The 16674-nt window shown below is 38.4% G+C and overlaps 1 protein-coding gene across 2 annotated transcripts in view; it reads left to right on the top strand.

Moving 5' to 3' along the window:
• The window catches only part of vps8 (VPS8 subunit of CORVET complex), a 183869-nt gene that overhangs the window by 141664 nt on the left and 25531 nt on the right, over positions 1-16674 (top strand). For both annotated transcript variants that reach the window (XM_079851756.1, XM_079851757.1), the window contains one exon: positions 11124-11204. In XM_079851756.1, the coding sequence (XP_079707882.1) occupies positions 11124-11204 (81 nt within the window). The remainder of the gene's footprint in view (positions 1-11123; positions 11205-16674) is intronic.

Here is a 16674-nt window from a genome sequence, read left to right as displayed (position 1 = left end):
ACGCCGTGTAACGGCGGGGACATCGAGCGACCTGTAGCGAATAGCCTCTCTTTATTAATGTTCAGCACCCATTCTGATACCCCGGGAAGCTTTGCCCATGCACTTGCATGAATAGCTAGGGGTTGAATGAGATCTGGGCTCTGGCCGCGACATGGTGGCGACCGGAGAGCACCGGTATGCTGTAACATAGACGCCGTGCTTGCAGCGTTCGAGGCGGGGGACGCGCTGATCACAGCAGGCAGCCTGCCCGCGCTCGGCTCTCTTATGGCGGCTTGCTGAGATAGAGCGAGCGGGGCGAGCCCCGTGGGGCTTGTCATGTCTGTGAGTGAATGTGGGCGCAGGACAGCGGGCACATTTACACTGAAAACACCGTCGGCTTGAGCTGACTGTACAGATGGTGGACAACCAGAATGAGACTTTTACCGCCGCCGTTCCCGCGGCGGCAAAATTGGGATTTGTATTTGCTGCCTTTTACCGCTGAGTGGCGCTGTAATCACAGACTTTGAAAAGTGTCAGTTTATTCTCTTTATGACGTAATCTGCCGCGGCAGTAATCTGAGCTGAGGTCACAGATAAATTCAAGATAAATATTGTGGTTAAACGAATTCAAATTCATTAAATTTAAACGAAGTAGACACACGTTAACATTGTGTGCCCAGTTTTTCTATAATTTAGAAAGGCTATGTCAATAGGTTACTTGTCATTTATTTCGTGTTATTTTAATGTGTTTGTAGATTTATTAACTGAAACATAACAGTGAAATAAATTAAAATAATTTACCGTAAAATTAAAACATTTTCAGGACTTGCAGTTACTAACCGATGTTAGTCGGTTTAAGCATTCTTTGTTATATTCAGAATTAAATAGGCTTACATGTTGTTATGATTATCAATTGAATTCTTTTATAAATAATCAACCACAATGCCTATTACTGCCGCAGCAAAAATAAACCAGTCGAATTTCAAAGTCGTTCGTGAAATGACTAGGCTATACGGGGTGGCGCAAGTGACAGGGCAAAACAGCAGCAACTGTGGCATTTTAAAAGGTAAGTTTCCTATCTGTTTATTTAAAAAAATAAAAATAAAAATAAAACTTTTTTTCATTATTTGAACAAAAATGAGACTGATTGAATATGTAAAAATATAAACAAACAAAGCAGAGAATAAAACAAAGTTGTAGGGAAAAAATATAGGCCTATTATGCTACAACAATTGGTTAACATTAACGAAAGCAAAATATGTAAAAATACATTTCAAACAAAATAAAACAAAACAAATTCGTGGCCGAGTGGTAGGCTATAACTTACGTTTCAATAATTCAGATGACACAGGTTCAAATCCCGAACAAACATGGGCTACTTTTTTATTATTAATGCAGAGAGATTTGATAGTTCTAAAATATTGCTACACCATATTGTTTTTTTCTCCTATAGCCTATATTAAATATTTTATATTTATAAAATAAAATTACCATTCATTTCCATTTTACATCAGGGACAATTTTTATCCAACAGAATGGCTGAATTAACATCTGCATAATAATAATAATAATAAATAAATAAATAAATAAACAGCACAAGGTCTTGTAAAAACACTCTTTTTTTTTTTCGACACATAATTTCGAGACAGTTAATTGCCAATGTTAAAAAAATAAAAAGAATATAACAAACTTTTAAAACAGAGAAAATAGTAGGCTAATCAGACGATAGCTCTGTGGTCAATGCATTAAAAATAGCCTCTCGGAGCTTCAAACAATCTGAGATCGAATCTCAGTGTAGCTGACGACAGTGTTTATGTTTTTCCGTTCTTGATGCTTAAATATGCATTACAACATAAATTTGCTACATTCCAGTTGAGCCGCTGGCGCGACGACACATCTGATGAAGTCGATCGCACCAGAAAATGAAGATGATGAAGCTCGTCTTTAATCTGCTAAATTATTTTTTGTGTGTGAGATTGAGATGACTGACAGTAATACCCGGCCATAGCAACGGAAGACATTTTTCAAAACAGATCGAACAAATCAGAAAAATACTTTCAATACAGTAGGCCTATTGCTTTCAATTAAAAAATAAACAATGAAAATGTAAAAGAAAATTAATTAAGTTTGAAAACCCATCGCACATTTCAAGGTATGAATAAAGTGTCGGGACAGTTTATTTATTTAAACAGGGTTGCATCGATAGAGTTTATTCCCTTTGTGATGCAAAATAAGAAACACAGAATCTTATTCTTGCAACATTTTAAATTTCTATTGTCAAAGAAATTGCAGCTAAATTAAAAAATTAAAACGGTACAAAACGAAAAAAGTTCAAAGCAACATAAATTAAGAACAGGCGTTTTTCTTTGCCTCTCTCGCGCTGGATATTTTTTTAGTAAGTTTGGTCTCCCTCACTGCGCGCGGCGGGTCTTTCTCGAAATTCTTTTTTTACAGTCTATGATTTCAGCGTAAAAAAAACACCATACAGCTGATAATACTGTAGCCTATATGTCGCTGTGTCATCCACACAAATCACGAAAGAAAAAACTGTAACAAATAGCTTTTGTTCCTTCAAAGATACAACATGCCTTGCTGAATTCACCTCACAATAAAACGAGGTGGGTCGCGAATTAAAGAGCTCTGTATCTGCTAAATTGAAATTGTGTGTGGAAAACCTTTAAATACAATCAATAAAACTACAATATATAATTTAATAAGATATTGGGCCTACTGTACATAGGCTATGGACTTTTGGAGATTTTGAGATTAATCCTTAAAATAATTTTGCCTTTGCCTGCTCATCAGGCTGGCTCCGACACTCTCCATATGAAAGACGGAACATTAACACCTCTGTCCTGCACCCCCACGATAAAGCAACTATTGCCTTCTCCAAACCCCCCACAGGCTAGCTGAGTTTGCAAAACAAAACAAAGAGTTTGCCACTCGTCGTGGTGTGCCAAAACACTTAATTATAAACTTCAATATTTCATTCAAAACAATCTCAAAACGCTTTGTGACATTTTGAAAAGCCGTGGATGCATTACTGCCACTGGAACCATGAACGCAACAGAATACTGGTTCTGATTTTATTGTTTGTCGTTTAAACGTCATATATATATATATATATATATACACACATTTTTTTAACAGAACTGCTTTTGAAATTACGATTGGAATTATTATATGCTACAGAAGTAAAGTCATTGCAATAATATTTGTTCCTTAGTGTAAAATGGAAATGCATGGTGATTTTATTTTGTAAATAGGCTATAAGCAAAAAACTATGTTTTAGAACTAGACAAATCTCTCTGCATCAACAATAGACTATAAAATGCATTAATAGGCTAATATAAAAATATCAGTAGTCCAAGTTAGTTCGGGATTCGAACCCGTGTCATCTAAATGATCGCAACGTAAGTTCAACCACTCGGCCACGATTCACTCGTTGCGACATGGCCTAACGTTCCAGTGTGTGTTCGCTTGCACGAGCGAGAAGCGCTCTTCATTCAAATGAACGCGCCGCCGCGTTTGTCGAACACTAATTCAACATGCCAGAATAAAACCTGGCTTTAGAACAATGCATAGCGCCACTCGTCGTGGTGTGCCAAAAAATTTACAATAATTTAGTTTAATTTATTTCAGTGTTACTGTTTGAGTTAAAAAAAATCCTCTACAAATTAAATTAACACAAAGTCGGCTATAAGAGTCCTTTATAGGCTACGCAAAGCAAAGGGCTTACAGTCTTAACATTTAGGCTACTTTGCTTAAATTCGATACATTTATTTTCAGTAGGGCCTAATAAATTTGTAGGGATGTAATTTCAGTAGTTATAACAGACACTAATCATGGAGGCGCCCGCGCGGTCACTTGCATTGCACGTCAGCTGGAGCGCATCTCATCCTCCTAACTTAACGAAATTCAGCGTATGCCTCACACAGACATGATAAATACATCAAATACACAAAGCTTGAAATGTCTTCAAACGAAATAATTCAAAACGAAAAGAAAAAGGCTACTCTCTGATTATGTCTTTATGTGCATTTCTCTCTAGGTGCGTTCACTACAAATATGGCGATCGTCAACTTCATCTTTGCAGTCGACACTGTCAGAAAACACTAGTTTATTGATAAAAATCAATGCACGCGTCACCGGATTTACAAATACACATCTTGCTTGTTGCACGCACACATATTATGTCGAAAAAACCGAAATATTATGTTGAAATAACATTATTATTAATAATACATCTTTTAGAATATTTGATAAAATGCTGATTGTTGCGCTTGTTTAATTTAATAAAAATTAAAACTTTAATTGTGATAATTAAAATAATTGAAAATTAAATATTTAGTGGCCAAGTTTTGCTAATTTATTATATAGGCTATTATATGCCTATTGCCTATATTAAGTAGGTCATATTAAGACAAGGCATATATTAAGTTATTTTAGCTGTTATGAGAAAAATAAATCTAACGAAATCTAAAATCTAAATCTAATAAATCTAAAAAAAAATTCTAACGCCAATTCAACATGCCAGAATAAAACCTGACTTTTGAACAATGCATAACGCCACTCGGCCTGGTGTGCCAAAACACTACATTTTAAACTTCAATGTTTAATTCAAAACAATCTCAAAACGCGTTGTGACATTTTTTTAAAGCAGTAGCCTATATATACATTAAGGGCATTGAAACCAGGATCTTAACTAAAACGCGTTCCGCGTAATCTCTCAAAAATTATGCCACACTACTCCATGTATATATATATTTTTTTTAAAGACTGCTTTTGAAATCACTATAAATTACTATGCAATTGTATCGCTCACGAGAGCTCTTCATTTATCTAATTCCTCAATAGAATAGTAAAAATATTCAGCGTCATTGCTCCTAATATCGTCTCTATTTTTAACTTTTGATTCTATTTTTTCAGTTCTAAAATTTATTCTATCTTTGGTTCTATTCTGTTGTTAAAATACGGCAGTTGCTGCTGTTTTGCACAATGTCCCTTTGCGCCACCTGGCGGTCATTTCGGGAACGACTTTGAAATGCGGCTGGTTTATTTTCGCCGCGGTGATTTCGCCGCGGCAGCTGGCATTCTGGTTGTCCACCATCTGTATGTGTGTTGGTTTCGTTTTTACAGAAACCGTGAGACATGCAGTGTGTAGTGTTTGTGGGCACTGGGTCATGGGCACATTCACTACATTTAATGCACAATCGACATGAGACGATTTTATGTGTGCGAGCCCTGTGTGGCGGGCTGTGCTTGTGTGTAGGAATGAGCACTGGGCCGTGGGCATTTTTACTACACTCATAACACCGTCGGCCGTGCCCGGAATACCAGAAATTACAATTTTTATGAGATTCATCTGGGTCGCCGTAAAAACGGCGTTTGTGTGCAGGCAAACGGGCTGTGGTACCGGCTTGTTTTCTGCAAAATACACTGGAACAGTCACATTTTCTGGAACTGAACGAGCGAGAAGTTTTGGTGGAAGTCTGGCCGCAGCGGGACTTTTACACCGTCGTTTTCCTAGGCGGGCTAGGAAGACTTTGATGCCTCGGGCTTTATCTCGATCTTAGGCCGGGGCCCACGTGGAGGGGGGCGGTGGCCGGCAGAGCAAGAGCGTGGTCTCGGTCCCGGGCCTGTCGACGCTTCTGCGAAGCGGCGGTGGGCGGAGGCTGCGGCTGCGGCTGGGAGCTTCGAGCAGACGGCTGTTTTGAGTGTTCTGCTGCGGAGCTGGAGTGCTTAGGCAGAAAATGTTTCATGGCCTGTGATGTTTTCTGCACCTCAGCGAATCTATCCGCAAAATCCTTGACGGATGATCCAAAGAGGCCGGCAGAAGAGATGGGGGCATCGAGGAACGCGGTGCGCTCTGAGTCCGACATCTCTGAGAGCGTCAACCATAAATGCCTCTCCGCTACAGTGAGAGATACCATGCTCCGCCCTATGGCCTTTGCAGCGGACTTAGTGGCGTGAAGAGCTAGGTCCGTGGCGCTTCTTAAGTCCGGCACGCTGATAGCTCCCGGTCCTTCCTCATCCAGTTTACGGAGAAGGTCGGCCTGGAAGATTTGCAGGATGGCCATTGAGTGCAACGCAGACGCAGCCTGTCCAGCGGCGGTGTAAGCGTGGCTGTGCATGGCTGAGGTCGTGCGGCAAGCTTTGGATGGTAGCGCTATCTTGGCACGCCGTCCAGCGGAGGGCGGGCAAAGATGGGCCGCTACGGCTTCTTCCACAGGAGGAAGAGAATGGTAACCCCTGTCCTTAGCACCGTCCACCACGGAGAATGCTGCTGAGGCAGAGGTACGCATTCTGGCTGAGAAGGGGTCTTTTAGAAAAGAGAGTGTGAGTCACGGCGGCGAACACACACTTAGCAGAGAAAGGATATAACACGCCAGATGGCGTAGTAGGAACAGCGACTGAAGGCGGCGAGTTGTCGGCCAGCGGCTTCAGATGCAAATCGGCTCGTCCCGCAGAAGGCTTTATCAGACGGTGCGGCTTCTTCCTCTCGGGATCCAGCGATGCGGATCTGAAAAATCAGATTCTATCAGCCTGTCGAGCTGTATTTATAGGCCCATGCCACGCCCGTTTCGGCGGGACGTGACGCAGTGGGCGCGAAGCGCCTTCATTGGATCTGACGTCACGAAGGGCCTCTCTCAATAGGCTGTTGCAGTTGCCGCAGGGCAGCCAATAGGCGCGCGAGCCGTCTTGCCTATGTCTGCATGCTGCCGCAACGCGTTTTACATTATTTCAAAATTAAGAATAATTTTTGGCTTCAATATCTTGCGGAAAAGAGATTTTCCCCTAGCGTAAGATATTACGCAGTACGAGAGACCTCTCGTAAGAGAACATGGAAGCGTTGTGTCATAAATGACAGAACATTCTGTCAGTGGCGGGGAAAGAGTTAATTGGTGTTACACATTTACAATAAACCGTGTTTTAATGTCGTGATGCATTTTCGTTTTTCTGTAACTTGTCAAAATTCTGCACTTTTAGAGTGCACCTTTGCTCTACTTTAGCTAGAAGGAGAATCATAGCTCTCTTCCACTCTGCCTTTTGTGTGTTCATTCATCCATGAAACGTAAATGGCTTTTTCCCTGCTGGTTCAAAGCAAATTAGCTTGCTTATGATTACATTAAACTCGTTCCCTTCTTTCATGCTTTTGTTTACTGGTGGGAATGGAGAGATGAAACTGAAGTCCTGCCCAGCTATCTGTCTGTCTTTTTCTTTCTTTCTGTCTCTGTTTCTGTCTCTCTCTCTCTCTCTCTCTCTCTCTCTCTCTCTGTCTCTCTCTCTCTCTCTCTCTCTGTCTCTCTCTCTCTCTCTCTCTGTCTCTCTCTCTCTCTCTCTCTGTCTCTCTCTCTCTCTCTCTCTCTCTCTCTCTCTCTCTCTCTCTCTCTCTCCCCATTGAGCATTCATTGTTTGTCTGTCAAGGGACTTGGAATGTTATGCAATGTGACTGTGAGCCTTAAAGACAAGACAGGAAGTGACATGAACCTTTTGACCTATTCCCCTTCTCCAGCATCCCTTCGTCATCTCCATCCTCCAATAAACCCTCAGTCATTAGCATCACTAAGCACTCTGTTATCTGTAACAGGCAAAATTCAGCACTTTTCTTCACTTCTAAGGTTTCAGGAAGCTTCTAACGCACGGAATTATACCTGTGGAGACTTTCGCTTTAATTAACACATAGCGCTTCAGAGCTCCTGCATGCTAATGATAGCAAGGCTGACAGGAAGACACATAGTAACTGCATTTTTTTTCTCTCCTTTTCATGTTTGAATGCAGTCCTACTGCAGCAGAAATTGCTTTTTAAATGCATAGATAAAAATTTGAATGCAAGAATTTACTCCTACCCATATGAAAATTTCAAACATACAAATATATATATAAAAAATAATAATTAAATGAATTACATGATTTGCAGATGAATTAATTAGTTGAATCAATTAATTTGCTGAGAAATATCCCCCAAATAAAGATAATTCAAAGTTTTTTTTTTACGCAAACAAAACAGTGCCTTTAGAAGTCAATATATATTGTTTGTTTTATATATGTATTATTTAACCTACTGTAAGCCTGTCATTATAAAAAGCAGCCCACAGCAATGCTTTCAGCCTGGTTTGTCAATTTTTCCAAGGCAGACTGCCCATTTTTAATTGTTGAATCATTAGCACCATATTTTTAAGACTTTATCTAAAGTTAAAAGTAGTCAAATTTTGAATAGCGTGTCTCAGTACCTGTATTCTGTTCCAGTTTGTTGTGCTCCTTCATACTGCTTTTTAATTCCAACCCAGTCTCATGAAAAGTCATAATAATTTGTACAAGATGGCAAAACCCTAACCCTAAAGCTCAACCTTTATTGTAATAGGAATAATTATAATTAGGATAAAATAGGATATAATTATTGATGTAAGGTTTTTGAGGCACGATTTCATTTTAATTTTGAGTACATATGAGTATGTACCAAATGTTTTAAGGCCATATTATAGTATTGTGTAAGGAACTGCACAAAAATAAATCTTTATTAACTGTTAATCTGCCTCTGTAATCAATTTGTGCGAAAATAAATAAAAGTTGTTGGTGTTTTACTGCCAGTGATTTTTTTTTTTCCAGCTGGAAGCGGCAGTGAATTGTGTGTTTATTGTATTTTTTGAAGCTTTTCAAAAATGTAGGTAGAGACACATTTTTCCAATGAGCCTATGTTCCTAAACTAATGAGTAAAATTGATTTATATTTAGTATTGCCACCAAAGAATTCTCAGCTTCCCTGACCCTTAAATGAGGTACAGTACAATGTTTTCTTACTTTTGTTGTATGACATAGGTACTTGTTGTATGACATAGGTACCTGTACATGAGAAGCAGGCGTGTTTGTTTATGTCACTGATGGAAACATGATGGGGACTCAACTCTCAGTCATGGTACTCTTGCTGTTTTGTTTTGTTTTTCTTTTGGTCTCTTCCTTTGCTACAAGAGACTTTCTGTTTAATCTAAACAAAACACATACTACTTCAGGTCTAGAATGAGCTGAGTGTAAGTGCCATGAGAAGAAAGAGAAAACGGCAGATCTTTAGAAATAGTTTAGACGTTCTATAAATGATTTTGAACACAATGGGCCCTATTTTAATGATCTAAGCGCATGGTCTAAAGCGCACAGCGTAAGTGCACTTACTGTAGAGTTTAACGACGGGAAAAATGGTTGGTGCGCATGGTATAAAAGGGTTGTCTATATTCACTTAATGAGTAATGGGTGTGTTTTGGGTGTAACGTGCAATAAACCACTCAGAGACTCATCTCCCATTCACTTTAAAAAGCCAGTTGCGCTCGCGCCATGGCGGATTCACTATTTACATTGCGAAATTTGCAAGGGGAAAGACTGAACGCTTCTCCAGAGAGGAAATGGATCTGCTCGAGCGCGAGGTTAAGTCTCGAAAGCAGACCATCTAAGGGACAAGCCGGATTCCATCATATCTTTATGTACACAATAATAATTTTTTACATTGTAATCCTTTTATTTCAAATTTTTGGCATGTTTGTGTTCGTCCCTGTGTGTTTAATAAGCAGAGTGCACGCGTGTTGTGCACCCGCCTATAGGCACATAATATTAATGTGCCCTTTAGATTAATGCCAAAATATTACCCCATTGACTTTAGAGTCTATTTCAGTTCAGTCCTCAAAATAGCAATGCGCCAACAATGTGCCTGAACACACCTCGTTTTCAGACTAGCACGCCCACGGGTGCACAAATTGGGCGCAAATGCATTTGCTATTTAAACAACATGGCGCAGGACGTGAAAATAATAACTGCGTCGGGCTGAAACTAGCAAAAAAAACACTTGCTGCATTGCGCCGGGTGTATGATAGGGCCCCTTGTCTTGTTGGCTGCAAAGGCTCCTCTTGATGTCTCAAGTTGCAGAAAATTGGCTTTTTACTGTTGGTTTCTTTAAGCAAAAAAAAAAAAAAGCCATTGGCCTGTCAAAAACTGTGTAATCGGTTTATTTAAATAAGTAATGCATAAATAGCGGATTTAATGAACGCTCCACCAAATTATCCTACCTTTCCACTACTCTGTCACGCAAAATCGATGTCCTACAGCTCAGCGCCCCGCGTACAGAGACAGCTGAAACAGCGTGACAATGTTCATCTCCTTCTTTCTGCTGAAGGGTGGGCACAATAATTGCATTTATTCTTCTGCAGTGACAGTAGCATTTGTCCTTTGTGCCACTCAAAACAGACTCTGATTATATATAGAGGCTCAGTGAGGTAAAGTGAGGATACACGTGATTTTTTTTTCTTTTCTTTTTTTTCTGGAACATTCTGTTGAAAACACTCTCAGTTCTGGGTGGAGTTTGGCATATCTTTAGGGTGTGTGCTTGCCTTCATGCCTTTGGGACTAGAGAAGTCATTGAAGGATGACAGAGACTGAGAGGTTTTGGATCACTTGAGGCTGATTTGAGCCAAACCAAGTGATGAAATGAATCTGATTGGTGTGAAGGACATTGCAACGTGTCTTTAAATAAGTAAATGTGTCACTATGTAAGATGTGCCTGTCTATCATTTTAGCATCCTAACCACAGTATGCTGCTGTAAATATGGGCCAATTATGATTAAAAATTGATTATTATAGATTAAATAATGTATATTTCCCATGTAAATTCTTACAGTATTTGACCACATAAACAATTCATTGGCAAGCAAACTCAGCGTCAAAGTATTTCAGTATTTCTACTTGTTTTCTTCCTGCTGGATATTGCTATCTTTTAAAATGTCGTTTTTTTAAATGTCACATCCATCAGGCTTTAATCACTTGTCTTGCGCACATCTTAGGCTTGTGTATGAAAATGTCACATTTTATGTGATTAGCACTCCTCCTCTGATTCTTGAAGGGTTTATTTAGAAGTTGCGCAGTTTTCTATTTATCAAGCCCATATCTGGCAACAGCATTTGCCCCTTCATATTTCATACTGACATTCTGATGTTTTTATATATGTTGCTAATTTATTTTTACCACAATGTTATCCTTAATTGCTTTTAGGATTATCTGTGACCATTCTAAAGTGGTTCAGCTAGAAGTAGTGACTACTAGTGTCAGAGCTGTTATGGTTCTGCGAGTGTGTTGATCTGTCGTGTTGGTGTGTTTTTCTCTGCAGATGTTGACTGAAGCCACTCTGGATACCCAGCAGACACTGGCCTGGGATCAGTTCCGCGCTATCTACAGAGGACCATCTAGGGTATGGCTCACCTCAAACGCATCTTTTCTTTCCATTCTTGCTCTATATATACAGCTGTGCTCAAATGTTTACATACCACTTGCAGAATTTGTCTGTTTTTGTATAGCATTTTAGTACTGTCATAAAATTTGCATTTATTTGATAAAAAATACAGTAAAACAATAATAGTGTGAAAATGTTCTTCCAATTTAAAATAACTTTTCTATTTTTAGATATTTTATAACGTACTTTAAAACGTATTCTTTTGATGGCAATTTTCAGCATCATTACTCCATACTTCAGTTTCACATTATCCTTCAGAAATCATTATAATATGCTTGGATTACATAACAAAACTTGGATTTTGCTTTGTCACTGATTGGGAAACAAGAAGGAACACCTTCTTGGAGCTTCTTCAGATTGAATTTACAGAGATTTGACATGGAGAGTCCTTTTTCAATGATGATTCACCAGATGTAGAAGCCTTTGACACTTGTAAACAATCTATTTTCCCTGTAAAGCTTTTATAGCAGTATCGGTGATAGCCAATTGTATCCAAAGGCAAGTCCTCTAATGTAAATGGAATCTGTTCACAAATATCCATCATGCGGTATGGTGAACTGGCTGCTTAACAGAGTCTCATATCTCGGATACTGTGCAGATATGATAGCTTCTCGCTTTCCGAAAGCCTGTGATTATAGTAAAAACTGTTGAAAAATGACTTATGACTTAGTTATGACTTAGTTATGAGATATACAAAGGTATATCTTAATTATAGTTTCAAATACGTACTGAAATTGTTCCAAAAGAGAGAGCAGTGTGAGATGGCGATCTGTAGGTACCAACCAACGGCCACATCTGCCAACTGCAAAGCCCCAACATTCCCAAACTGGCAGTTAGTCAACTTTTTGGACCTTTTTGGATTTTTTTTTTTTTTTTTTAAGTTAATTTGCTTTGTTTTGTTTTGTTTACTTCACAAGTAAAGCTATTTTCAATTTCTTCAGGTTCAGGATAGGTGCAGTAAAAGGTACAAATAAACCCCATTTCAGCCTGCTATTAGTATAATAAAAATGGTGTCAAATTAGCTTTTTTTTTTGCTGTTTTTGACCATAGATGTTCAAGATGTTGTAAAATATAACAAATAACAATTTCCCTGGGTCAGAATTGTATGGAAAAATGTGTCCATTTGTCTCTGTGAGTTGTTTACATCAAAAGTTATGGCACTTTAAATCACATTCGATTTTTCGGGTTTGGTGCAAAGGGTTAAAAATAAAGCATTTTGGACATTATTTCAGCTTGGTACCCAATTTAATTTTAAAACAGACACTTGAATGATAAAGAAATAACAGTTTGTGAAAAAAAAATCACCCTATGCGCTTCAGAAAATGAAAATATAGTTGATCCTCTACACATTTTTGGCCATTTTTTGCTATTTTTGTCCAGAAATAGGGTCAATATGTTATCAAATGTTAAAAATAACCATTCCATTAAATTCCTGGGGTCAGAATTGTATGGGAAAATGTGTTCATTTGTCTCTGTATGTTGTTTACTTCAAATGTTAAGCCACTTTCTATATAATTTTTTTATTTTTCGGGTTCCGGTCGGGTTCTGCAAAGGGTTAAAAATGAAGCCTTTGGGACATTATTTCAGCTTGGTACCTGGCAGATTCTGAAAATAGACACTTTAAAGATTTAAAAAAATCAGGTGGCATAAAAAAAGCCAGGGGGTGCGCGTGGACCCCTATTTCCATCTAGACTAGAAGTTCAACGACATTTACTTGAATTAGAAATCTTATGTAACATAATAAAAGTCTTTACTCTCACTTTGGATCGATTTAATGCATCCTTGCAAAATAAAAATATTAAATTCTTTCAAAAAGACATCTTTACTGTCCCCAAACTTTTGAACTTTTGGTAGTATATTCCACGAGGCAATATAACAACTTTACACACAATGTCCTATTGAATACATACACCTTTGGTTATCATCTAGTGTTGCCACCTCGAGCATCAATGACTGATTGCAGCCCTGGTTTGTCCTGAGCATTGAAGTTGCCTGCTGTTCTTGGATAAAAGCCCCCAGGTACTTTAAGTTCTTGCATGCTGTTCAGGTTACTCCCCACAGTGGCTCAATGATGTTGAGATCCAGCTTCAGGACAATTGAAGGACTTGTACACTATTGCAAAAAGCTGCAAGCAGTCATTGATAATCAAGGAGGCAGTACATGATACTAATAACCAAGACTTTTATTTTCATTATTTAATTTATATTTAATTTAATTGTCTTGTTGAATTGAATTAAATTAAATCAAGTACAGCATAAATAAATGAAGATCCAGTTGTTGTGCTGATGTTGAACAGTGCTTAACAGATTCTCTAAGGGATATGTAAACTCTTGAGCTGTAGCTATGTTGCAGATTTTGTGGGATTTTCAGTGTAGCCTTGGTCTTTTTTTCAGAATAAATGTGTCAGTGTTTTACAAGATTATTGCATAAGAGCAGAGTGTTACGCAATGCAATGTGTGTGTATGTGTTGCCTTTGTGTACTGGAGTCATTGAGTCTTACTGTTGATGGGTCAGCACTTATCAGACAAAGAAAATCTGAATGACTTCATGTAAGTGTTTTACTGTCAGTGACACACACATACACATACACACACACACTGCTCATCTCTATGTACTCCACATTTTAGCTGCTCAGTATTAAAGGCAGCTGTGCACATACTGTGTGTGTGTGTGTGTGTGTGTGTGTGTGTGTGTGTGTGTGTGTGTGTGTGTGTGTGTGTGTGTGTGTGTGTGTGTGTGTGTGTGTGTGTGTGTGTGTGTGTGTGTGTGTGTGTGTGTGTGCGTGCGTGCGCGTGCGTGCGTGTTTGTGTGTGTGTGTGTGTGTGTGTGTGTGTGTGTGTGTGTGTGGAAGGCCATTCTCCTCCCCCTTAGCTCTATATTTATATTTACTTTTTCCCGATTAGAGAGCTGTAGGATTGAACCATATTCATATTGCCTTTATTTCCACTCATAGCTCTCTATCCATCACATACACCCAGATGCACTCAAATATACTCTCACCCACATGTACACACCTACATACACTCAGCAGAATCAAATGAAGGTTTATGTCATCTAAATGCCGGTGGCTAAATCTAAGTTTCCTTAGTGTCATACAGCATTTAAGTTAAATGTGCCCTTTATTAAGAGAGGCCACATTGCCCCGATTTACACCCGTAATTAATATTTGTTTACTGTGATCAGATAACACTTGAACACATTAAAGGCATAAATGTATCCAAGACTCATTATGATTGGATTCATCGGTGATATGATCACTGAAAACGCATTTGGAGGTGGTCTGACAAGGATTGTGACACATTTAATTATATAAATACATTTTCGCTATCTACTTTCAGTTATGTATGTAATAAGGTTAATCTGTAAATAATCGTTTATTTCACTTTGATGGATCAAAGTGGTTCACGTGAATGGACTACTGCAATTTGATGGCTGAGCATAGGGCTGTGACGGTGCGGTGGCAGTTGGCACTACCGGCGGTGGTTGGGAGGTTGTTTTGAAATGAAAAAAAACAAAGAAACAACACACTAAAGCCTGTAAAGCATTGAAATAAATATCGGTAAATACTGGTAACTTAAATAATACAATAAAGTTGAATCTATTTAAAAAAAACAAAAAACTTTTGTTTAATATTTCCACACAAAGACGCGTGATATAGCCTACCGCTCTGCACTTTGAGAGGGATGTGGGTCACGAGCAGGAAAGAGACCATCGATCTCTTTTCTGATATCTTCATGTTTTCTACTTGTTGTAAAAGGTATGAAGAGCGAATTATATCTTCCACAAGGGCAAGGCATTTAGGCTATGTTTGATATTGGGCTGCCAGAAAAAGCCAAACTAAAATCACCCGCACGTGTGAACAAATAACACACGCTTTACAAATAAACTTGACACGCCTTACCAATTACCATATGTCTAATAACAAGCAGAAACTGTGTTAAAAAGAATTTGATGTACAAGTAAAAATGTAGGCTATCTGTCCTACAGCGTTTTTTCTACTTTACCACAGTAAAGAATATGAAAATAATAGGCCTAATTAAAAGCATGATTCACGATTTTTGAATATTTGATTAGTTGATTTAATTATAGAATATCTAATAGGTTTGCGACCAAACCAAATTTCTTTTTCATTCTTCAAAATAGTTCAAAATATGAACTAAGTTCAAAATACGTGATCAGTTACTGTATATACTGTTGGTGAACATCCGACGCCCATACTGCTGAGAGCAACGTTTAGATGAAGATGTAAATATGTGCTGCACGCTATCTTCTCAATAACAAAATAAACACACAACAAAATTGAGAAAACAGCAAGATTTTTTTAATAAAGCATAAGAAATGCATCTGATCATAGCAATGTGGATATGTTTGCACAAGATCTGCAATTCGGCACTCTGCAACAGTCACGGGATGTTTATTTATATAGCACTTTATGCAATAGATTGCTTAAAATCAAGCAGCTTTACTGCATTAAACATGAAAAACCGTGTCAGTGTCTCCTTTCATCAGAAGTACAACTTCATTTTCTACTATAAGGCATATCTCCAGTGTGTTCATGTTTTCACTTGCGGACGTCTGACCTCTACAGACTCAACAGAGGAAATGAACCAGAAAAGATTTCAATGGAAAGAAGGCGGAGCCTCCGCGCACACCTACCTATTTCATAATCGCTACCGACCAATGGTAGTACAAAGGTGTTTACCAGCCAGAGCGAACTTTTCCGGAAAGCTCCAAACTAAGTTCGTTTTGGTCTGATTTTGTTCGAAATTACATCACATCAGTTCGTTCTTCGATTTCGCTTGAAGTATATTGGGGCCCAGTGTTGGGGTAGTTACTCAAAAAAAGTAATTAGTTACTAGTTACTTCTGTAAATTGTAATGAGATTACTTTACTAGTTACTGCATTTGAAAAGTAACTTCACTACTTATTACTTTACTTTCCCGTTTCTTAATTTACGTGTAGATACATGGACAAACATCATAGCCCTATCATCACTTAGCCTGTCCGCATAGTGTTTATAAATGTAGCCTATACAAAATGGCATGTAAAACCATATGAAAGAACAATATCCATGTCTGCACAAATATGCCTCACTGTAAAATCCACAAACAACTGGATAAAGGACAAATGTCCGCGGTGGTAGACACATAATCAGGGCTGGACTGGGACAAAAAAATCGGCCCTGGCATTTTGGCCATAATAATAATAGCACACTAATAGACATATATTGTAAAACAAATGCACTGAAAAATAAAGGAAACTTTCATAACTAGTTTTCTTTTATTTTGACGGAAACTGCATCGAGCTTTTATTTTGGCGGAAAACATGGTTTACAAACACGTCTCATTAAATTTATAGTACATTACAGTAATCGTCAACTATGCAGATGTGGAAATAATGCGTAACTGGGTAATGGGTTCCTACACTC

The sequence above is a fragment of the Squalius cephalus genome (genome assembly GCF_949319135.1).
Source record: "Squalius cephalus genome assembly, chromosome: 2".
Taxonomy (NCBI): domain Eukaryota; kingdom Metazoa; phylum Chordata; class Actinopteri; order Cypriniformes; family Leuciscidae; genus Squalius; species Squalius cephalus.
This window is presented reverse-complemented; position numbering and strand designations above follow the sequence as displayed.